The 24842-nt window shown below is 39.5% G+C and overlaps 1 protein-coding gene across 9 annotated transcripts in view; it reads left to right on the top strand.

The window, feature by feature from the left end:
• LIN9 (lin-9 DREAM MuvB core complex component) overlaps positions 1-24437 on the top strand; it is a 91113-nt gene extending 66676 nt beyond the window's left edge. For all 9 annotated transcript variants that reach the window (XM_055234096.1, XM_055234093.2, XM_055234095.2 and 6 more), the window contains 4 exons: positions 16540-16665; positions 22077-22256; positions 22407-22504; positions 22987-24437. In XM_055234096.1, coding sequence (XP_055090071.1) covers positions 16540-16665; positions 22077-22256; positions 22407-22504; positions 22987-23092 — 510 coding nt within the window. In that variant the 3' untranslated portion in view covers positions 23093-24437. The remainder of the gene's footprint in view (positions 1-16539; positions 16666-22076; positions 22257-22406; positions 22505-22986) is intronic.
• Positions 24438-24842: the final 405 nt, after the last annotated feature.

Raw genomic sequence — 24842 nt, 5'->3', positions numbered from 1 at the left:
ATAGAGCAAGATCCTATCTCTAAAAACAATAATAATAATATTTTTTTGGCTGGGTGCTGTGGCTTACGCATGTAATCCCAGCTTTGGGAGGCTGAGGTGGGTGGATCACAAGGTCAGGCATTCAAGACCAGCCTGGCCAACATGGTGAAACCCCGTCTCTACTAAAAATACAAAAATTAGCCAGGCGTGGTGGCACGCACCTGTAACCCCAGCTACTCAGGAGGCTGAGGCAGGAGAATTGCTTGAACCTGGGAGGCAGAGGTTGCAGTGAGCCAAGCTTGAACCTGGGAGGCAGAGGTTGCAGTGAGCCAAGATCATGCCACTGCACTTCAGCTTGGGTGACAAAGCGAGACTCTGTCTCAAAAAAAAAGAATATTTTTTAAAATAAATTTTAAAAATAATAATAAGGAACTGGTTAAATGTGTAATATATTTATACAGTGTAACACTCTGTAATAGGGAAGCTCACTTGAACAAACCAAGATTTCAAGTGAGAAGATAAAAGTGCTGAACATGTTTATGATATATTCCCATTTGTTTGGAAAAAGAAGGGTGGATTCAGGAGGAAATATATGCCTTTTTTGTTGTGTGTAAATAGACTGTCTCTGGAAAGATGCTTAAGAAACGGGTAATATTGATTACTTCTAAAGAGAAGAGAATAAGTGGCATTAGGGGGAGACCTAACTTTTGAATTTTAAACCATGCAAATTTATTTTGTATTCCAAAAAAATTAAAATTATGTTCAAGAGAAGATTAAGAAGAAAAGGTTGAGCTCTCTCAGAACATACGATTGAAAGCCAGAGATGGAAAATCTGAGAGAAAAATTAAGAAACAGAGAGTACCAATTCAACTGTCCAACATTCAGCCAATAGGGTGCCCAGAAATGGAGCAGAGAAAATAGAGGGGAGAGGAGTTATCAAAACAATGATACAAGAAAATTTCCCAAAGCTGAAGAAGAAAGTGACCTAACTCACTGTTTACTCTTAATGTTGACTCAGTAGCTTTCCTTCATTAATCCTACTTTTACTCTCAGAAACAATAAGATGTAGCAGAATAAGTCTGCTACATCTTCTGTGTGGTAACTATTAAGATATTTGGAGAATACGATGGGAGGTTTCAAGATGACTGACTATAGGCATTTTTGTACTCAACTCCTCCACTAAGAAGCAAAATAGTAAGTAGATAATCACACTTCAAATAGATCATCCAAAAGAGAATACTGGAATTCAACAGAAAAGTGACAGGAAATATTTAAAGCAAGGAAGAAGAGAGTGAGACAGCCTAGCAGTCTGAGAGCCAAGAGAGACTCCCCAGTACAGGGAAAGGGTAAATGAGAGACCCTCAGAAGTCCTCATTCCCGCTGTCAGCTCCTGCAATCCTAGCCAGAAGAGAGCCCCTTGACTCTCATGGGTCCTGCAACTAACACAGAGCTGTCGGGATCTTGTGCAACAGCACTGCTCCAGAGAGGAAGCTTGCACTGCGTCTCACATGCTCCCTGAGACCTAAGCAGCTACAACAAGGTGCCATTTTAGAGCCCAGCCCTAACAGACTGTGCACTGTCCCAGAACCTAGTGGCACCAGAGCTGAGATGCAAGAGAAGTATGGCTGCTACCCCCAGGGTTTAGGTGCATTTGACCATGGGCTACTGCACCAGGGGCTGAAGCACAAGTGAGTCACTGGCTATGGCAGCAGGGGCTGAGGTGCAAGCGGCATGCATGTTCTGCACCCCCTGGCCTAGGCTGCACACCATTGAAGGCAGTGCCACCCTCCCTAGTGTGGCAGGGCAGCTCCCCACCCAAGCATTCCACTGGTGGCCTGAGGGATTGCCCCACCCCTGCCTGCCACTGGTTGCACCTGCCCTTACCATCAGGGAGCCTGAGAACAAGTCTGCTCGGCCCAGCTTTGGTCCCCCTGCCCCTTGTGCCAGAGTACACAGTCCAGCAGCCAGGCTATTGCCCGACCCAGTATACCACCACTTGTACCTGAACACTCCTCCCAGGGGCCTGAGTTTGGGCCTACCACCACAGCTGGCACCTAGCTGTATATGCCACCTGCACACCTGGAGACTGGCCCATCCAGCCCATCACAGCCACTGCCAACACCAGCACGTACTGGATCCTTGGGGACCTAGATCATCTTGCCACTGTCATTGTCATTGTTCATGTGACACTGGCTGCCTCAGGGCCCAAAATTCTGCCCACCCACTCAGCCCACTGCTGCTACTACCTTACCAACATCCAAGTAAGCCACCTGGAACCACAAGAATTGGTGTGCCTGGACCTGTTAACATTAGTGCCAGCATACACCACCTTGGAATCCAAGGACAGGCATGCTTAGCCCACCACTGCCACCACTGGGGCCCAAAGGCCGACCTACCTGGCATCCCAGTCCTCAGCAAAACTTCACCAGAGCGTCCACAAATAACTCTACCCTGAGCTACTGAGGAAACCATAGATACCATTAATGCTGTTTACAGTCAAAGAAATACAAAGACTACACTGCTGCATGCATCCAAAATCAAGTCAAAGTATCCCACCCAACCAATACCATAGATACATATTCAGGAAGAAGTCCTCCCCTACAAAAGCAATTTCAGCCAGGTGCAGTGGCTCATGCCTGTAATCCCAGCAGTTTGGGAGGCCAAGGCAGGAGGATTGCCTGAGGCCAAGTGTTTAATAGCGGCCTAAGTAACACAGTGAGACCCCGTCTCTATAAAAATGATTTTTTTTTTCTTTTGAGACAGAGTTTCACTCTTCTTGCCTAGGCTGGAGTGCAATGGCATGATCTTGGCTCACCGCAACCTCTGCCTCCCGGGTTCAAGCAATTCTCCTGCCTCAGCCTCCCAAGTAGCTGGGATTACAGGCATGCACCACCACTCCTGGCTAATTTTGTATTTTTTTAGTAGAGACAGGGTTTCTCCATGTTGGTGAGGCAGGTCTCGAACTCCCAACTTCAGGCAATTCATCCGCCTCAGCCTCCCAAAATGCTGGGATTACAGTTGCGAACCACCGTGCCTGGCCCATAAAAATGATTTTTTAAAAATTAGCCAAGGACGGTGGTGCATGCCTGTAGTCCTAGCTACTTGGGAGGCTGAGGTGGGAGGATCACTCGAGCCCAGGAGTTTGAGCTGCAGTGAGCTGTGATTGTGCCCATGCACTCCAGCCTCGGTAATAGAGATAGATTCCAACTCTAAAAGAAAAAAAAAAAAATCAAAAAACTTGGAAGAAGCAACTATTATACCCAGATGCACAGATATCAACTTAAGGACAAGAAACATTTAAAAACAAGGAAATATGACACCTCCAAAGGAACACAATAATTCTCCAGCAACAGATTCCAATCAAAAAGACATTCTTGAAATCCTGGAAAAAATTCAAATTACTGATTCTAAAGAAGCTCAGTGAGAGGGAAGAGAATTCTGAAAAACAATACAAAGAAACTAGAAAACAGTTCAGGATGTGAATGATAAATTCACCATAAAGATACACTTTTTAAGAACCAAATTCTGGAACTGAAGTGTTCATTGAATGAAATACAAAATATATTAGAAAGCTTCGCCAGGTGCGGTGGCTCACGCCTGTAATCCCAACATTTTGAGAGGCCGAGGTGGGCAGATCACGAGGTCAAGAGATTGAGACCATCCTAGTCAACATGATGAAACCCCATCTCTATTTAAAAAATACAAAAATTAGCTGGGCATGGTGGCACGCACCTGTAGTCCCAGCTGCTCGGGAGGCTGAGGCAGGAGAATCACTTGAACCTGGGAGGCAGAGGTTGCAGTGAGCAGAGATCACACCACTGCACTCCAGCCTGGCGACAGAGCAAGACTCCGTCTCAAAAAAAAAAAAAAAAAAAGCTTGAACAAGAGACTAGATCCAGCAGAAAAAAGAATCTCAGAACTTGAAGACAGGTCTTTCGAAATAAGCTATTCAGGCTAAAGGAAAAAAAGAACAAATAAGTGAACAAAACCTTCATGACATGTGGGACACCATAAAGTGACCAAATATTCAAATTATTAGGGTCCCAGAAGGTGAAGAGAGAACAAGAGGATTAGGAAACCTATTTAATGAAATAATAGATGAAAACGTCCCAAGTCTAGCAATAGATTTACACATCCAGATACAGGAAGCTCTGAGATCCCCAAATAGATACAATCAAAAAGGACTTCTTCACATCACATTATAGTCACACTGACTAAAGTCAGAGACAAGGAGGGAATTCCAAAAATAGCAAGATAAAAGCATCTAGTTACCTATAAAGAATCCTCATCAGACTAAGAGTAGATTACTCAGCAGAAACCTTACAGGCCTGGAGAGAATGGGATGATATATTTAGAGTGCTGAAAGAAACTAATGCTTCTTAAATGAAGGAGAAGTAACGCCTTTCCCAGACAAGCAAATGCTGAGGGAATTCATCACCACTAGACTGACTGTACAAGAAATGCTCAAGAGCATCCTAAACCTGGAAGTGTTTACCATCATGAAAACACATGGAAATATAAAACACTGGTAAAGCAAGCACACAAATGAGGTAGAGAAAGTACTCAAATGGTACCACTACAGAAAACAACCAAACCAAAATGACAATAAGAGAAGAAATAAAGAATATATAAAACAACCAGCAAACAACAATATGATAGGAAAAAAAACACACAAATCAATAACCTTAAATGTAAATGGATTTAATTCTCTACTTATATAGACTGGCTGAATGTATTCAAAACAAACATGACCCAAGTATATGCTGCTTATAAGAAATGCACTTTATCTGTATAGACACATATAGATTGAAAGTAAAGGGATGAAAAAAGATATTCCATGTAAATGGAAACCAGAAGTGAGCAGGAGTAGCTACACTTAATATCAGATAAAACAAACTTTAAGTCAATAACAATTTTTTTGTTTTTTTTTTTTTTTGAGACGGAGTCTCGCTCTTTCACCCAGGCTGGAGTGCAGTGGCGCGATCTCAGCTCACTGCAAGCTCTCCGCCTCCTGGGTTCACGCCATTCTCCTGCCTCAGCCTCTCCGAGGAGCTGGGACTACAGGTGCCCGCCACCACGCCCGGCTAATTTTTTGTATTTTTAGTAGAGACGGGGTTTCACCGTGGTCTCAATCTCCTGACCTCGTGATCCGCCCGCCTCGGCCTCCCAAAGTGCTGGGATTACAAGTGTGAGCCACTGCGCCCGGCCAATAACAGTTTTTTTAAAATATAAGGTCATTATATAACATAATGATAAAGGGATCAATCCAGCCAGAGTATATAACAATTCTAAATATATGTGCACCCAACATTGTAGCACCCAGATTCACAGAGCACATATTACTAGATCTAAAAAGAGGGCTATTTCATGATGGGGAAAGAGAAAATAATACTACTAATAATAGACTCCAGTGCAATAATAGTGGGGAACTTCAGCACCCTACTCAGCATTAAACAGATCATCTAGACAGAAAATTAATGAGAAATACTGGATTTTGACCAGGAGCGGTGGCTCACGCCTGTAATCCCAGCACTTTGGGAGGCCAAGGTGGTTAGATCATGAGGTCAGGAGTTCGAGACTAGCCTGGCCAATATGGTGAAACCCTGTCTCTACTAAAAATACAAAAAAAAATTAGCTGGGTGTGGTGGCGCATGCCTGTAGTCCCACCTGCTCAGGAGGCTGAGGCAGGAGAATCGCTTGAACCCAGGAGGCAGAGATTGCAGTGAGCCAAGATCGCGCCACTACATTCCAGCCTGGGTGACAGAGCAAGACTCTGTCTCAAAAAAAAAAAAAAAATTTTTTGGATTTAAACTGGACTTTAGACCATATGGATCTAACAGGCATTTACAGAACATTTTATCCAACAACTATAGAGTACACATTCTTCTCAGCACATGGAATATTCTCCAGGATAGACCCTATGTTAAGGCACAAGACAAATCTCAACAAATTTTTAAAAAATCAAAATCATATCCAGTGTCTTCTGAGACCACTATAGAATAAAACTAGAAAACAATACTGAGAGGAACTTTGGAAACTATACAAATACGTGGAAGTTAAGCAACATGCTCCTGAACAACCATTAAGTCATGAAGAAATTATGATGGAAAATTTTTTTTAAATCTTAAAATGGTAATACAACATACTAATACCTGTGGAATACAGCAAAATCAATACTCAGAGGGAAGTTTATAGCAATAAATGCCTATATCCAAAAAGTAGAAATTTCCAGTAGACAATCTAACAATGCACCTCAGGGAACTAGAAAAGCAAGAACAAGCCAAACCCAAAATTATCAGAAGGAAAAACAATAAAGATCAGAGCAGGACTAAACAAAATAGAGACTAAACAAAATAATAGAGAGGATCAATTAAAAGTTGGTTCTTTGAAAAAAATTTATAAACTACTAACTATACTAGCCAAGAAAAGAACTAAATAAAATCAGAAATGAAAAAAAGACATTACAACTGGTACCACTGAAAGACCGAATATCATCAGAGACTGTTATGAACAACTATATGCTAACAAACTGGAAAACCTAGAGAGAATGGATAAAGTCCTGGTCACAAACAGGCTATCAAGATTAAATCAAAAGGAAACAGAAAACCTGAACAGACCACTAACAATTTGTGAGATTGAGGCAGTAATAAAAATAGCCCCCCCAACAAAGAAAAGCCCAGGACCACATGGATTCAGGCCAAATTCTACCAGATATATAAAGAACTAATACCAATCATCCTTAAGCTATTCCAAAATATTGGAGAGGAGAGAAGAGAATTCTCCCCAACTCATTCTACAAGGCCAGCATTACCTGATATGAAAACCAGATACGGACACAACTAAAAAAACTAGTCCATTGTCACTCATGAACATAGACTCAAAAATCCTTAAGAAAATACTAGCAAACTGAATTCAACAGCACATAACAAAGATAGTACACCACTATCAAGAGGGATCTATACTACGGATCCAAGGATGATTTAACATAAGTAAATCAATAAACATGTACATCACATCAACAGAATGAAGGACAAAAACCACGTGATTATCCCAATAGATGCAGAAAAAGCATTTGATAAAATTCAACATCCCTTTATGTTAAAAAAAAAAAAAAAAACTGTCAGCAAACTAGGCATAGAAGGAACATACCCCAAAATAATAAAAGCCATAGATAACAAACCCATAGCTAACATCATACTGAATGGGGAAAAGTTGAAAGCCTTTCCTCTAAGAACTGGAACCTACTTTTACCACTCTTATTCAACAAACTAATGGAAGTCATAGCCAGAGCAATCAGGCAAAGGAAAGAAAGAAAAGCCATTGAAATTGGAAAAGAGGAAGTCAAATTGTCCCTCTTTGCAGATGACATGATCTTATATTTTGTAAAACCATAAGACTGCACCAAAAAAGTCTTAGAGCTGATAAGCAAATTCAGTAAAGTTTCTGGATACAAAAATCAACATACAAAAATCAGTAGCATTTTCTACACACCAATAACGAAGTAGCCAAAAAATCAAGAAGGTAATCTCATTTACAGTAGCTACAAAGAAATTTTTTTTTTTTTTTGAGACAGAGTTTCGTTTTTGTTGCCCAGGCTGCTGGAGTGCAATGGCGTGATCTCCGCTCACTGCAACCTCTGCCTCCTGGGTTTAAGCGATTCTCCTGCCTCAGCCTCCCGAGTAGCTATGATTACAGGTATGCGCCACCATGCCTGGCTAATTTTTGTATTTTTACTAGAAACGGGGTTTCTCCATGTTGGTCAGGCAAGTCTCAAACTCTTGACCTCAGGTGATCCGCCCACCTCAGGCTCCCAAAGTGCTGGGATTACAGGCGTGAGCCACCGCCCCCGGCCAGAAAATTAAATACTTAGGAATCTGTTTAACCAAGGAGGTGAAAGATCTCTACAAGGAAATGCACTGATGAAATAAATTGAAGAGGACACAAACAAATGGAAAGACATCTCAAGGTCACAGATTGGAAGAATTAATATCATTAAAATGACCATAACACAAATAAATGGAAAGACTTCTCATGCTCACGGATTGGAAGACTATCATTAAAATGACCATAGTGCCCAAAGCAATATACAGATTCCATGAAATCCCTATCAAAATACCAATGTTATTTTTACAGAAATAGAAAAAACAATCCTAAAATTCATATTGAAACAAGAGCCAGATTAGCCAAATCAATTCTGAGCAAAAAGAACAAATCCAGAAACATCACACTGTCTGACTTCAAATTATATTACAAGGTTATAGTAACCAAAACAGCATGATATTGGTATGAAAATAGACACATAGGCCAACGGAAGAGAGTAGAGAACACAGAAATCTACTTATGTTTAGCCAACTGATTTTTGACAGAGGTGCCAAGAACATACATATGCTGAGAAAAAGACACCCTCTTCAATAAATGGCGCTGGGAAAATTAGAAATCCATATGAAGGGCCGGGCACGGTGGCTCACGCTTGTAATCCCAGCACTTTGGGAGGCCGTGGCGGGCGGATCACAAGGTCAGGAGATCGAGACCACAGTGAAACCCCATCTCTACTAAAAAATACAGAAAATTAGCTGGGCATGGTGGTGGGTGCCTGTAGTCCCAGCTACTCGGAGAGGCTGAGGCAGGAGAATAGCGTGAACCCGGGAGGCGGAGCTTGCAGTGAACCGAGATTGCGCCACTGCGCTCCAGCCTGGGTGACAGAGCAAGACTCTGTCTCAAAAAAAAAAAAAATCCATATGAAGAAGAATGAAACTGGATCCCTATCTCATCATATGCAAAACTCAAGATGGATTAAAGGCTTAAACAAAAGATCTGAAGCTATAAACATAATAGAAGAGAACACAAGGAAAACCCTTCAGGACATCGGTTCAGGCAAAGATTTTAGGACTAAGACCTCAAAAGCACTGTCAACTAAAATAAAAATAGACAAATGGTCCTATTTCAAACTAAAAAATCTGCACATTAAAGAAAACAGAGTGAAGAGACAGCCAGTTGAATGGGATAAAGTATTTCTTTTTTTTGAGGTGGAGTCTCGCGCTTGCGCCCAAGCTGGAGTGCAGTGGCGCTATCTCGGCTCACTGCAAGCTCCGCCTACCGGGTTCACGCCATTCTCCTGCCTCAGCCTCCCGAGTAGCTGGGACTACAGGCACCCGCCACCGCACCCGGCTAATTTTTTGTATTTTTAGTAGAGACGGGGTTTCACTGTGTTAGCCAGGATGGTCTTGATCTCCTGACCTCCTGATCCGCCCGCCTTGGCCTCTCAAAGTGCTGGGATTACAGGCGTGAACCACCACGCCCGGCCTGAAAGTATTTATAAACTATTCATGCAACAAGGGACTGATATCCAGAATATACAAGTAAAATAACTCAACAATAAAAGTAATAGTAATTCCATTAAAAAGTGAGCAAAGGACATGAATAGACAGTTCTCAAAAGAAGACATACAGATGGCCAACAAGTATATGAAAAAATGCTCAACATCACTCATCATCAGGAAAATGCAAATCAAAGCCACCATGAGATATCATCCTACCCCAGTTAGGATGGCTGTTATTAAAAAGGCAAAAAATAACAGATGCTGGCAAGGATGTGGAGGAAAGGGACCTCTTATACACTGTTGGTGGGAATGCAAATTAGTACATCCACTATGTACAACATATTGAGATTTCTCAAACAACTAAAAACAGAACCACCATATGATCCAGCAGTCCCACTACTGGGTGTCGATCCAAAGGAAAACAAAATCGGTATATCAAAGGGATGCCTGTGTTCACATGTTTATAATAGCACTATTTACAATAGCAAAGATAGGCAATCAGCCTAAGTGTCCATCAATGGATAAAGAAATAGAATACTATTCCACCATAAGAAATAATGAAATCCTGTCATTTGCAGCAACCTGGATGAAACTGGAGGTCATTATTTTAAGTGCGATAACCCAGGTAAAGAAAGACAAATACCTCATATTCTTACTCATGTGGGAGCTAAAAAAAAAAAAAAACCTGAACTCATGGGGATGGAGAGTAGAGTGATAGAAACCAGAGGGTGTGAGGAGGAAATGAAGAGAGGTTGTTGAATGGGTTCAAACAGAATAAATAAGTTCTAATGTTTGATAGCAGACCAGAGTGACTATAGTTAGCAAAAATATATATTTCAAAATAGAGAGGCTTTTAAATATTTTAGTCATATAGAGATAATAATGGTATTACCTTAAGTATTTACATACATAGATTGTGTAATGATCAAGTCAGAGTATTTTGGGTAATACTACCCCTCCCAGCCTCTGTTATCTATCATTCTACTCTCCATCTCCATGAATTCAGGTTTTTTTTAGCTCCCACATGAGTAAGAATATGAGGTATTTGCCTTTCAGATTGGGATTATCTTTTCAAATGGGAATTGGGGGTTACCGAAGACATAGGGTAACATAAATTATAACTAAGCATTTGATCAAGCCTCTTCCTAGGGATACATGTATACTTTTGCAGACTCAGAACTAGTTAAAATCAAAATTATTAAATACTCAGTATCTCCTACAGAGAATTTTTTTCGAAGGTGTTAAGAGTCTCTCCATCTTTCGTGTTCAGTATTTTAATGAATCGCTTAAAAATGTACAAAGGGTTTTCATATACAGTATACATAAAAATGTACGAAATAGCTGGGCATGGTGGCTCATGCCTGTAATCCCAGCACTTTGGGAGGCTGAGGTGAGCAGATCACTTGAGGTTAGGAGTTCGAGACCAGCCTGGCCAACATGGGGAAACCCCGTCTCTACTAAAAATACAAAAATTAGCAAGGCGTGGTGGCACATGCCTGTAATCGTAGCTACTTGGGAGGCTGAAGCAGAAGAATCACTGGAACCCAGGAGGCGGAGGTTGCAGTGAGCTGAGATCATGCCACTGCACTCCAGCCTGGGTGACAGAGTGAGATTCCATCTCAAAAAAAAAAAAAAAGTACAGAGTTGAGAGATAGCTAACATGTTACAAAATAGAGTGATGTGACTAATGGACCATGAAAAAACTCTAAAACAAAATGGATATACAATATATACTCCCCTTCAAAATTATCATCTGGTTATATCTCCAACTTTATTGTTAATAGTATTAAGGTACATTGCAAGGTCCCTTGTTTCTCAAGGTAATACCCAAATATTCTGACTTGATCATTACACAATCTGTGCATGTAAAACAAAAGAAAAAAGTAAATTATTTGAAGACAACCTACATTTCTACCATCTTCTATTCTTATTCAGACTAAATATTACTAGTCTTCCCATCAGATTTGTAAATGTTTCAAATAAAGCGTTAGTGAACGGGTGAAGAAGTGAGCATGTTTATACACTCTAGGTGGGAATATAAGTTAATTGAAGTCTTTTTGGAAGGCAGCTTGGCCATACTGATGGGCCAGAAATTTTACTTCTAGAGTATCATTCCGAAGATGCGCATACAAGGATGTTCATCACAGCATTGTTGTAATAGCAAGAGATTATAAATGGTTAAATGAATATCTGTAGAGGACTAGTCAAATAAATCCATACCCTTGATCATGAACTGCTAAATCTGGTATTTTCCATCTTGTCCCTTATAAGCTCATATTTTTACAGACTGTTTGCCTTCAACATGAACCTGTAAGCCACACAAGAAAATCATTAATTTGTGATCATACCTGGTTTTTTATCAGAATGTATTAGTTATTTCTAATGGCTCAAATGCCTCACCTTATTCATACAGGCCTAATTGAATGTCATATTTTTGACTTGTTTTTATTTTATTTATTTAATTTTTGTGAGATGGAGTCTCGCTTTGTCACCCAAGCTGGGTGGAGAGGCACGATCTCGGCTCACTGCAACCTCTGCCTCCCAGGTTCAAGCGATTCTCCTGCCTCAGCCTCCCGAGTAGTTGGGATTACAGGCATGCGCCACCATGCCCGGCTAATTTTTTATATTTTTGGTAGAGATGGGGTTTCACCGTGTTGACCAGGCTAGTCTTTAACTCCTGGCCTCAAGTGATCTACCCTCCTTGACCTCCAAAAGTAATTTTTAGGCCAGGCACGGTGGCTCATGCCTGTAATCCCAGAACTTTGGGAGGCTGAGGCGGGTGGATCACTTGAGGCCAGGAGTTTGAGATCGGCCTGGCCAACATGGTGAAACCCTACCTCTAGTAAAAATACAAAAATTAGCCCGGCACAGTAGCCCACACCTGTAATCCCAGCTATTCGGGAGGCTGAGGCAGGAGAATCACTTGAACCTTGGAGGTAGAGGTTGCAGTAAGCCGAGATTGTGCCACTGCACTCCAGCCTGGGCGACAGAGCAAGACTCCATCTCAAAAAATAATAATAATTTTTAATTGTATGTGTGTATGTGTAAAACGAATGTACTTTTCTTTAAAAAATTACCATTCTTATTGAGTTTGATGTGTGTTTTTCTTTCTTTGTATTTGTTTTTTAATGTATAAATACCTATAGAATATATACTATTGGGTTTTTTTGAAGAGGGAATTTTTTTTTTTTTTGAGACGGAGTCTTGCTCTGTTGCCCAGGCTGGAGTGCAGTGGTATAATCTTGGCTTACTGCAACCTCCACCTCCTGGGTTCAAGCAATTCTCCTGCCTCAGCCTCCCAAGTAGCTGGGATTACAGACACGCACCACCACGCCCAGCTAATTTTGTGTATTTTTAGTAGAGACGGGGTTTCACCATGTTGGCCAGGCTGGTCTCGAACTCCTGACCTCAAATGATCTGCCCACCTTGGCCTCCCAAAGTGCAGGGATTACAGGCCTGAGCCACCATGCCCGGCCAAGGGCAGACATTTTTAAATAAATTTTATACTATGTAACATTCTGCTTTTCACTGTATAGTATCAGTAAATATAGATCACTCTCTTCAATCCTAGTGTTAGAAGATCTTTAAATTGTTAGCAATCTGATAGGTGAAATATAAATCTCATTGTTTTATTTTGTATTTCTAAGGCTACTAGTGGAATTAAGCATCTTTTTGCATTCTAATTGGCTATTTATAGTAACCAAATTATTTGTTTCTCATGTTACCATAGTACAGAAAATTTAAATTTTGATGTAGTCAAATACAGTTGACCCTCAAACAACATGGGGGTTAGGGGTGCAACCCCTGCCAGCAGTCAAAAATCTGCATACAGCTTTTGACTCCCCTAAAACTTGACTACTAATAGCCTACTGTTGACCAGGAGCTTTACTGATAACCTAAATAGTAGATGAACACTTATCATGTATATGCATTATTTACTGTATCCTTACATAAAGTAAGCTAGAGAAAAGGAAATGTTATTAGGAAAATCATAAGGTAAAGAAAACATATTCATTAAGCAGGAGTAGATAATAAAGGTTTTCATCCTTGTCATCTTCACATTGAGTAGGCTGAGGAGGAGGAGGAAGTGGAGGGGTTGGTTTTGCTGTCTCAGGGGTGGCAGAGGCAGAAGAGGTAGAGGAGATGGAAGGAGAGGCAGGAGAAGCAGGCACACTGGTGTAACTTTTGAAAAAGTCTGCATCTATACGATCTGGTGGGCTATTACAAAAATTAATTTTAAAAATTCTGCATGTAAATAATGTAAGTGGACCTGCACCATTCAAACCTGTGTTGTCTGAGGGTCAGCTCTATATCAGCCTGTTCCTTTTTCTGGTTTTTGTAACTTGTTTAAAATAGCTTCTTTACCTCTTATTCATAAACATATTCTCCTGTCTTCTCATGATACTTTTATAGTTTCTTTAAATATTTAGACCTTCAGTACATCCTAAAATTTTGTGAATGATTTGAGTATAGAAAGCTAACTTTTTTCCTCAAATAGATATTTGTTCCAGTTTATTAATAGTTCATCCTTTCCCACTGATTTGAAAGGCCAGCTTTACTATATACAAAATTTCCAAACATTAATATACATATATTCGTACACACACAAGCATATGTGCCAGGCATACATATACATATGTGTTGGAATTTAGTATAAAGACTGGCCACCATTCTCTCCCATTGGTGTATTTGTCTCCCATGTCAGTACCATACTGTTTGATAACTACCAGTACAAGTCCCTCCATTTGTCTTTCTCTTTCAAAATTGATTTGGTCATTCTTATACATTTATGCTTCTACATTAACCCTTCATTATTTAGATGTTTAAGAAGATAAGGGAAATTTTTTCCATCATTGGGAGATATTCAAAAAGATAAAGACTTTGAGAACAGCTTCAAAAAAGGGGGCTCAAAAAATATTTTTAGAAGTTGGAGATATAACCAGATGATAATTTCAATGGGAAGTATATATCTGTTTAGTTTTGGAGTTTTTTTTTATGGTTCATTAGTTACATCACCACCCCCCCTTTTTTTTTTTTTGAGACAGAGTCTGTCTCTCTCACCCAGGCTGGAGTGCAGTGGTGCGATCTCGGCTCACTGCAAGCTCCGCCTCCCGGTTTCACGCCATTCTCCTGCCTCAGCCTCCCGAGTAGCTGGGACTACAGGCACCTGCCACCACACCTGGCTAATTTTTTGTGTTTTTAGTAGAGATGGGGTTTCACCATGTTAGCCAGGATGGTCTCGATCTCCTGATCTTGTGATCTGCCCGCCTCAGCCTCCCAAAGTGCTGGGATTACAGGTGTGAGCCACTGCACCTGGCCTATATCACCCCATTTTGTAATGCATTAGCCATCTCCCAATTTCATACATTTTGACGTATACTGTATATGTAAACCCTTTGTACATCTTTAATTCATTAAAATGTTGAACACAAAAGATGAAGATAGAGACTTTTGACACCCTCAAATTTGCTGTAAGAGATACAGAGCTTTTAATGATTTTGATTTTGATTAACTAGTTCTGAGTCTGCAAAAGTATACACTTATCCCCGAGAAGAGGCTTGATCAAATACTTAGTTATAATTTACGTTACACTATGTCCTCAGTAACCCCCAATTCCCAACAAGGAAATGAAATTAAATTCAGCATGTCCTGCATTATCCCTGCATTCTTATTGAAAATCTTTTGGATGATCCAATGGTTTTAACTTCACAAAAACTGAGGTTTACGAAGAGGAAGGAATTCAGGAAGCACCAATGGTAAACTAAAAGTAGGATGTCCTGGATATGATTCCAGGCCTATGTGGAAATTATCCCTTCCCTACTCCCACTGTGGCATTCCCTCCCCTCTTTCTCTTTTACTGCTTCAGATCCATAGTAGCAGAAGAATTCTAACTGATGCAAACTGGCTTCAGATCCCACAAGGTTACCACTTACTGGCTGTGGTACATGGGCCTCATATGTAAAATGGAGACAATAAGCAATAATATCTTTCTCATGGGGTTATTGTGAGGATTCAATGAAATCCTTTAAAAACACTTAGAACGTTAGCCAGGCATAGTGGCACATGCCTGTAGTCCAAGCTACTTGGGAGGCTGAGACAGGAGGATCCCTTGAGTCTAGGAGTTTGAGGCTGCACTGAGTTATGATCGTGCCACTGCAGTCCTGTCTGGGCAACAGAGTGAGACCCTGTCTCTAAAAAACAAAACAGGCCTGGTGCGGTGGCTCACGTCTGTAATCCCAGCACTTAGGGAGGCCAAGGCAGGCGGATCACTTGAGGTCAGGAGTTCGAGACCAGCCTGGCCAACATGGTGAAACCCCGTCTCCACTAAAAATACAAAAATTAGCCGGGTGTGGTGGCATGCACCTGTAGTCCCACCTACTTGAGAGGCTGAGGCAGAAGGATTGCTTAAGCTGAGGAGGCAGAGGTTATAGTGAGCAGAGATCACATCGTTGCACTCCAGCCTGGGTGACAGGAGTGAAACCCTGTCTCAAAAAAAAAAAAAAAAACTTAGAACAAGCTGGGTGTGGTGGCACATGCTATAGTCACAGCTACTTGGGAGGCTGAGGCAGGAGGATTGCTTCAGGCCAGGAGTTCGAGTCTAGCCCGGGCAACATAGCAAGACGCCATCCCAAAAACAACAACAAAACCACTCTTAGTGTATGGCCCATTAGTCAGCTGTATTTAGTACATCTGTTGTCATCATTAAGTAATCAGCATATCATTAATAGTGTGTGCTGTTAAGTCGTTTAACTTTTCTGGGCCTCAGTTTTCTCCTGTGTAAAATGGTATGGCTTAACTAGATGACCTCTGAGGTTTCTGTTAACTCAGTCTATAATTCTGTGATTTGGAACCTATATAAGTAGTTCCTCCCTAGGTCTAGGAAAGTTTTCTTTCCCTACCTATACTCATTAGAAGGAGCGATTTTGCTTCCTTAGTACATAACAACATGCTTTCTCAGAAACCCTCTGAAAAAAGAAATGTGGTTAAATTTTCCTTGACTAGAGAGGTTTCATTGCCAGCATTTTTAGCAGGAATGAAATGGAGAGTATAATTTATTGGAAGTACTGTGAAGAGAGGGAAGGAAATGGCATCAAAGTCCATTAACAAGAACTATAACAATTAAAACAGACAAATTTAATGACCTTTAGTTTGCTTTTTAGATAAGTCAAATCTCCTTTTATATCATTGAAATTGCATTGCTAAAAAACTCTTACCAAGATCTGATTTTTTTCTCTTCTCAGAAATCATATTCCATGCCCATCAGCATTGAATTTCAGCGGAGATATGCAACAATTGTTCTGGAGCTTGAACAACTGAACAAGGACCTAAACAAAGTTTTGCATAAAGTTCAACAGTATTGCTATGAAGTAAGTGATATGTATAGATTTCCCTCCATATTTGTATTTGAAGCTTAATCCTTTTACTTTCACACTTTAGAAAATCCATACCAAGCCAATATCTTCATAAAGTCCTTTTGCAGAACTGTATTATATAAAGTTTCTTACTCCTCCCAGCATCAGTGTTAAAGAGTGCTTTATACACAGAAAGCTATCAATTCTGAGTTTTTTGGTTCAAGATACAAATGATAAGGCCCTCCAAAAAAATATGGAAAAATCCAGAAAACTAATTACTCTTAATTCCACTACCCCAGAGACCAAATTTTGTTGTTGTCGTTGTTTTTTCTTCATTTTTTTTTCCTTTGAGACAGGGTCTAGCTCTGTTGACGAGGCTGGAGTACAGTGGTGCAATCTTGGCGAACTACAGCCTCAACTTCCCAGGCTCAAGCTATCCCCCAACCTCAGCCTCCCGAGCAGCTGGAACCACAAATGCACAACATGCCCAGTTTATTTTTTACAGAGATGAAGTCTCGCTATGTTGCTCAGGCTGGTCTCAAACTCATGGGCTCAAGCGATCCTCCTACCTTGGCCTTCCAAAGTACTGAGATATAGGCATGAGCCACTGTGCCCAGCCCCAAAGACCAAATTTTGCTTTATTTCTCCTTAGTCTTTTTTTTTTTTTTTTTTTTTTTAAACAATACATGCTTTTTCTCATACAGTTCTGATCATGCTGGCTATACAATTTTGTTGCTTTCTTTTTTAAACCTTAAATTAGCATTAGAACTATGAATTCTTGAATTTCAAATACATAGGTAACAGGGTTATTTGTTTAATTTTCATTCACATGTGATTATATGAGAGTGGTTCAAAAGTTTCATCCAAAATTTGAGTTTCCTACTACAGAGTAAGAATTAAAATGATTCAGGTGAGTTTAAAATGCTCCTGCATTTGCATACTTTGAGGTTGTGTGTTTCCAGGAAAGCCACCTCTATTTGTGATATCAGATTCTTTTTTTTTTTTGAGATGGAGTCTTACTCTGTTGCCAGGCTGGAGTGCAATGGCACAATCTCGGCTCACTGGAACCTCTGCCTCCCAGGTTCAAGCGATTCTCCTGCCTCAGCCTCCTGGGTAGCTGGGACTACAGCTGTGTACCATCATCCACCATGCCCGGCTAATTTTTTTGTATTTTTGGTAGAGATGGGGTTTCACCATACTATAGGCCAGGCTGGTCTCGAACTCCTGACCTCAAGTGATCCGCCCTCCTCGGCCTCCCAAAGTGCTGGGATTAGAGACGTGAGCCACTGTGCCTGGCTGTGATATCAGATTTTTTTATTTTTATTTATTTTGTTTTTGAGACGGAGTTTCGCCCTTGTTGCCCGGCTGGAGTGCAGTGGTGTCATCTCGGCCCACTGCAACGTCTGCCTCCCGGGTTCAAGTGATTCTCCTGCCTCAGCCTCCCGAGTAGCTGGGATTACAGGCATGCATTACCACGCCCAGCTAATTTTGTATTTTTAATAGAGACGGGGTTTCTCCGTGTTGGTGAGGCTGGTCTCAAACTCCCGATCTCAGGTGATCCGCCTGCCTGAGACTCCCAAAGTGCTGGGATTACAGGCGTGAGTCACCGCGCCCAGCAATATCAAATTTTTAAACAGTTGGCTTATTTTCCTGATAGTTGTCAGTCACCCACATAATAATATGCATTGTATTAGTAAATAGATTTTCTCCCCTGGACTAGCAACTATTCACAAGACATGCAGACTATGCAGTCCAGGATGACACATAACAAAGCTGATGGTACATGCAGAAACGGGTTGCTCATCAATCTTTTTGTAGTACCCAAGGCCATTTGTGATAGGCTCCTTTCCTAATGAAGTAAAGTGATTTAATCTTCTCAAAGCTCTTATGGAACTACAATATAGATTTTAAAATAAGAACATATCAGAGAGAACACCATGACTAAGCAATTCTACTTCTCAATATATATCAAAAAGATACATCAACATGTATTTACCAAAATACATATACTAGAATGTTCATAGCATCACTGTTCATTATAGCCAGAAATCACAAACTACCCAAATACCCATCAGTACTACAATCGACTGATAAACATGGTATAATTACACAATGGAAATGCTACCCAGCAATGAGAATGAATGAACTCAACTACAACTCAGCGCCATGGATGGATCTCACAAATACAATGTTGAACAAATGAAGTCAGACAAGCCGGGTACGGTGGCTCACGCCTGTAATCCCAGCACTTTGGGAGGCCGAGGCGGGCGGATCACAAGGTCAGGAGATCAAGACCATCCTGGCTAATACAGTGAAACCCCGTCTCTACTAAAAATACAAAAAAAATTAGCCAGGCATGGTGGCGGGTGCCTGTAGTCCCAGCTACTCGGGAGGCTGAGGCAGGAGAATGGCGTGAACCTGGGAGGCGGAGCTTGCAGCGAGCCGAGATCGCGCCACGGCACTCCAGCCTGGGCAACAGAGCGAGACTCCATCTCAAGAAAAAAAAATAAAAATAAATAAATAAATAAAGTCAGACACGAGAATATATAATGTATGTTTACATTTTTATAAAGCTCAAAAGCTAACCTCTGATGCTAGAAGTGCGGATGGTGATTACCCTGAGGGAGGTGGTACTGGAAGAAGGCATTATCAGGGGGTCTGGGGCATTGGTAATATTCTGGTTCTTAATCTAGTTGCTGACTTCTCAGGCATGTTTGATTTGTGAAAACACATTAACCTGTACTTCACGATTTGTGTACTTTTATGTATTTATGCTTCAATTTAAATTTTAGAAAAGTATTAGAGGATACAGTTATTCATTGAAGCATTATTGGTAATTATAAAATATTAGAAATAAACACAAATGCCTACACATAGGGAACTGACTATTTATGGTACATCCACACAATTGAATACTATGCTGCTGTAAGAGAGGAAGCTCTCTATTTACTGATATGGAGTGATTTCCAGGGTATGTTATTAGATGCAAAAAGCAAATTCAAAAATACACATACATATTCCAAAGTATATTACCTTTGGAGTAGGAAATAAGTGGAAATACAATATATATGTATCAGCTTAATTTTTCAAAAGGAAACAGAAAGGATACATTAGAAACTAATTTGGGAATGGGGTAGGAGTTGGTGAGTAAGAAGGAATGACATTTTTCTGAGTGTTTGTTTCCCCAACAAATACAAGTAAATGCAAACAGAAATAAACGAACCTAACTATATTTCAAAGGAGTGACATAAGCTTACTGAAGGGGATAAAAACTGATTCAGATAGCTTGAACATAGCATAGGTTGAGCATCCCAAGTCTGAAATTCTCCAAAGTCCAAATTTTTTTGAGGGCCAAAGTGAAACTCAAAGAAAATGCTCACTGGAGCAGTTCGGATTTTGGAGTTTTGTATTTGGGATTCTCAACCAGTAAGTATAATGCAAATATTCTAAAATTTAAAAAAATCCTAAATCCAAAACACTTCTGGTCCCAAGCATTTTGGATAAGGGATACTCAACTTGTATTTTGGCTGTATACCTTTAGTCTGAACCAAAATTTAAACACTGAACTCTAGTTAGAATTTTTTCTCTTGGTGGCATGCATAACAGTCCTGAAACTCTTTTTTTTTTTTTTTTTTTTTTGAGACGGATTTTCGCTCTTGTCCACCAGGCTGGAGTACAGTGGCGCAATCTTGGTTCACTGCAACCTCCGCCTCCCAGGTTCAAGTGATTCTCCTGCCTCAACCTCCCCAGTAGCTATGATTACAGGCATGTACCACCATGCCCAGCTAATTTTTATATTTTTAGTAGAGACATGTTGGCCAGGCTGGTCTTGAACTCCTGACCTCAGGTGACCCACCCACCTCGGCCTCCCAAAGTACTGGGATTACAGGCATGAGCCACCATGTCCGGCAGCAGTTCTGAAACTCCTACTGTGTACTCTAGGACTGAGCAAAGAAGCAAATAAGTATATTGAACCTGGGAGGCAGAGGTTGCAGTGAGCTGAGATCACACCACTGCACTCTAGCCTGGGCAACAGAGTGAGACTGTCTCAAAAAAAAAAAATTTTTGAGGATAACGTGAGCCAGGTTTCTCACTGTTGAAGAAGGCAGTTATGAAGAGGGGGAAGACTAGAGTGAACCCTGTGGCATTAGGGGAAATCAGTATGAATTCATGGTTTATTTTATCTTTATGCTATAGGTATAAGTGAGTGTATATGTCTGCTGGGAGAGCCAAAAGCAATGACACCCTAATAGCAAAGAACACACTAGACCCAGATCTTGGTCTCTTAACTCTGTTCTCCAATTTAAAAAAGCAGGACTCCTTGAAAAAGAGACTGATTCCAGACCTGGGGCAGAGAAAGAAGATGAGCCTGGCCCACCTTATTATGCTAAGGAAGTAAAATGTGCCCCCAAATTATGGAGACGTGTCAAAAAGAGCCAGCTTGACAGGGTCCCCACTGGCCAAATCTGGGACAATTTGAGCTTCATAATAAATAAATATAGTAAGAGATTATAACCCATAGAATAAAATCATATCAGTATGGGTTCATACTGATACTAATTCATTTTTAAGGGAAACTACTTTGTAGTAAAATGCCAACGAATACAGAAGCAGTGTTAAGAGTGAGAAAAACACCATTTTGCAACCATCGTAGTAATAATTGATAAAGACAAGAATCATCAACAGATGCTAAAATTGGTAGGTAAAAGTTTGATGACAAATAGGATGTTTACATAGCCTCAAAGTATCTCTTCACAACTACTTAGTACTTACAAAAAGGAAATCCTTTACTGTAGGGAAATCTGGCAGACACTTAACTTACCACTTGATCAAAGAGAACATCACCAGTAATGGGACAGGTCGACATCTAACGTGCCTTCTAATAAAGATGCCAGAGAACTCAGCACCACGTTTGTAGTGTTTCTGCCCAAAAATGCATAACTTCAGTCTAATCATAAGGAAACAGACAAACCCACATTGGGGGATATTACACAAAATAATTGGCTCATACTCTTCAAAAATACCGAGGAATTACAAACTGGAGTGATTAGAGGTAATGAGGCACAGTGTTTGCAACTTATTCTTAAATTAGTCCACGGGAAGAATTATACATTCACAGAGATCAAATGGCAGATCAAATGTAGTAAAACATAAACCGTGAATCTGAGTAAATGTTATCAAGAGTTCTTTGTTTTATTCTTTTAACTTTTTTTAGAAGTTTGAAATTATATCAAAATTAAAAGTTACAAAAAATAGAAAATAAATCAGAAACTATTAAAGGAAAAAAACTTCTAAGGTAAGAGTACTACTTTAGTTTTAAATGCTAGTTTTATAAAAATTAAAATCTGAAAAGAGGGCACAAACACATACAGAAATAATCATGGCTTCTCGAACATGCGTCTCATGCTTCAATCATCTGTATTCAGCTTGCTCCAGACCAGGGGCTCCAGCCTGCAGATCAGCCAACAGATATGAGACGCAGGTGTGAGGAAGAAGCACAGGAAATTGTTCGGCATGCAAATTCCTCAACAGGACAGCCCTGTGTTGAAAATGAAAATCTGACAGACTTAATTTCCAGGCTTACAGCTATTTTGTTACAAATTAAGGTAAATCTTAGAGAAAATATTTTCTTAATTTGACACAAAACAACCCATGCTAATTTGTTGCCAAGAAATTAATTCATTGATTATATCAGGTATTTTTTGACTATATTTGAGCTATAATGCAATTAAATTTTGAAATTTTTTTCCCTTTAGTGTCTAGCAGAAGGAGGAGACCTGAATTCCTTTGAATTCAAATCACTTACAGACTCATTAAATGATATCAAGAGTACAATAGATGCTTCTAATATCAGGTAATTCATTAGGTACACTCTAATCATTTTAATGTGAAGTTCATAGTGATTTTCAGTCCAAGTTTTAAGAATTATGCATATTTGTGAAGTACTCATATATTATTATCCATTAAATATATTTTTCACTTATATCCAGCCTATTGACAGAATAGAAATTTCACATGGATTTTGTATATAAAGAAATCAGGAGATATATTTAGGTTTGGGGTCAGCACGGAGGTTGAGCTTAGAAGTAGACCTTCCCCAGTCAGTGAGAGACTCATCTTCTCCTTCCAGCCCCCCGTGGCTCCTTTGCTTCTTTAGAGCATATTTGTTCAACTACTACTGAAGTAGAATTATGGCTAATATATTAGAGGAGATTTATTCCTTCCCTAAGATTTATCATGGCTGTTTCCTAATTAAAATTCAGCTCTTCCTTTTTTAAAAAATTCTTTCTTAATTTTTTGAAATAAAGTAGTTAACCATGTTTCTTCTTTCTTTAGTTGCTTTCAGAATAATGTAGAAATCCATGTTGCACATATTCAGAGTGGCCTGAGCCAGATGGGAAACTTACATGCCTTTGCAGCAAATAACACCAACAGAGACTGAGTAAAGATTTCATTATTCCAACTGCACGGGACATTGTTTTTGAGAAGTTCTTTTCCTTTATATAGGCTTCCAACACCAAATAACCTAACTGCTGGAAAACAAGGGAAATTTAAATCTCCAAATAAGGCATTTTAATAGACTGTACTGCTTCTTAAACCAGCATTGCTGACCAGCATTATATTTATTTTTCTTTTATTATTCAGATGCAGTAGCATTGCTTATGTTACATATGTTTATATTCACAAATATTTTTAAACTGAAATATCTGAACATAATATAATTTCGTGGAAGAATACATTGACCATTTTTTTTAATGTGCATGAATTCACCACAACACATGCAGACAACTGCTGCAATGGAGAGTATGAAGAAACCTGGTCTTTTTATTCATGTCGGTGGCAGTGTGGAAATTCCATCCAGAAAATGACAACTCCACTTGATTTAGTTGATCACCATCTCAGTCTTCAAAAGATAACATCATGAGGTGTGGGAAGTCCTAGTTTTAAGGAAACCACTGAAATATAAATGGGAAATGTGGACTTTACAAGTATATGTTATATATACTTGCAATGTGACATGGTTCTGTAGATCGTTTTATAATAATAAATATTTTAATTTATCATAACTTATATTAAAGAAACCTTTGTTGTTTGTTGAAAGAAAATGAAGGAACAGGAAAAAAAAGGTGCAAAATGCTAAATTTCTGAAAATGGATTTGGCATGTCTTCCCATCAGTTCAGGTCAAAAGTGCATTGTTATGAGATTTATTTAAAAAAAAATGATAACACACTATTTTCATATTTTTTTGTTTATTTGCACAACTTTTAAACCAGATTACTGGTTAAAATCCAACAGTACACAATTTATAAAGTAAAAAGATTTTATAAGGAAAACAAATATAATAACCAGTGCTGTGAAATGCAGAAGAAAGGCTTGTTTTGGTTGTTTTTCTTTTTTAGGAAAACCCTGCCTAAAATGCTAATCTTGTAAAAAGTATGTATTTGGAATTTTCTTCGTTTTAATAGAATATTATAAAGTCAAAATATAAATTTTTTTCAAATTTGGAGTTTAAGATATAGCTGTAGAGGTGGTTTTAATTCCTTTAGATGTCTCATAAAATGAGACTTTTTATATGTTAATGTATAATAAAACTGAAACAAGATTATTTTCCATTTGAAATTTTTGTATAGTTTAAAAAGGCTTCCGTATTCTTTGTTGGTATTGTGCCACTGCAGAACTTTAGTGCAGAGTTTATATTTAGCTAAACTGTTATGTTAATTAAGAAATGCATAAATCTTCTATTCTTAATATTTGTAATTCTAAATAAATTGATCTATGAAAATTATTTTCTATATTTTCATTTAATTCAAGTCGATATGCATTCCTTCTGTTTAAAAAGTTTTGAAGAATTGTAATTTCCATTAAGTTATATTTTTAGGGGAAACAGTACAGATTACCGAGTCTCTCTGAAGTACCATACCATACCATCCAGTGATATGGATTTTATTTATTACCATACCATCCAGTGGTATGGTATTAAGCAGGTAAGTTATTTGGCCTGGTATAGACCTAGTGAAAGGTTGATTTTAATATATTCTGCCTAGAATTGGGTATTTTGTGCATTTTTTTCTTTTACATTTCTTTTTTTTTTTTCTCTGTCACTCAGGCTGGAGTGCAGTGGTGCAATCTCGGCTCACCGCAATCTCTAGGTCTTGGGTTCAAGGGATTCTCCCGCCTCCTGAGTAGCTGG

This window comes from Symphalangus syndactylus, chromosome 19 (assembly GCF_028878055.3).
Source record: "Symphalangus syndactylus isolate Jambi chromosome 19, NHGRI_mSymSyn1-v2.1_pri, whole genome shotgun sequence".
Classification (NCBI taxonomy): Eukaryota; Metazoa; Chordata; class Mammalia; order Primates; family Hylobatidae; genus Symphalangus; species Symphalangus syndactylus.
The sequence above is the reverse complement of the archived record's forward strand: the minus strand, read 5'-3'. Positions and strand labels throughout refer to the sequence as shown.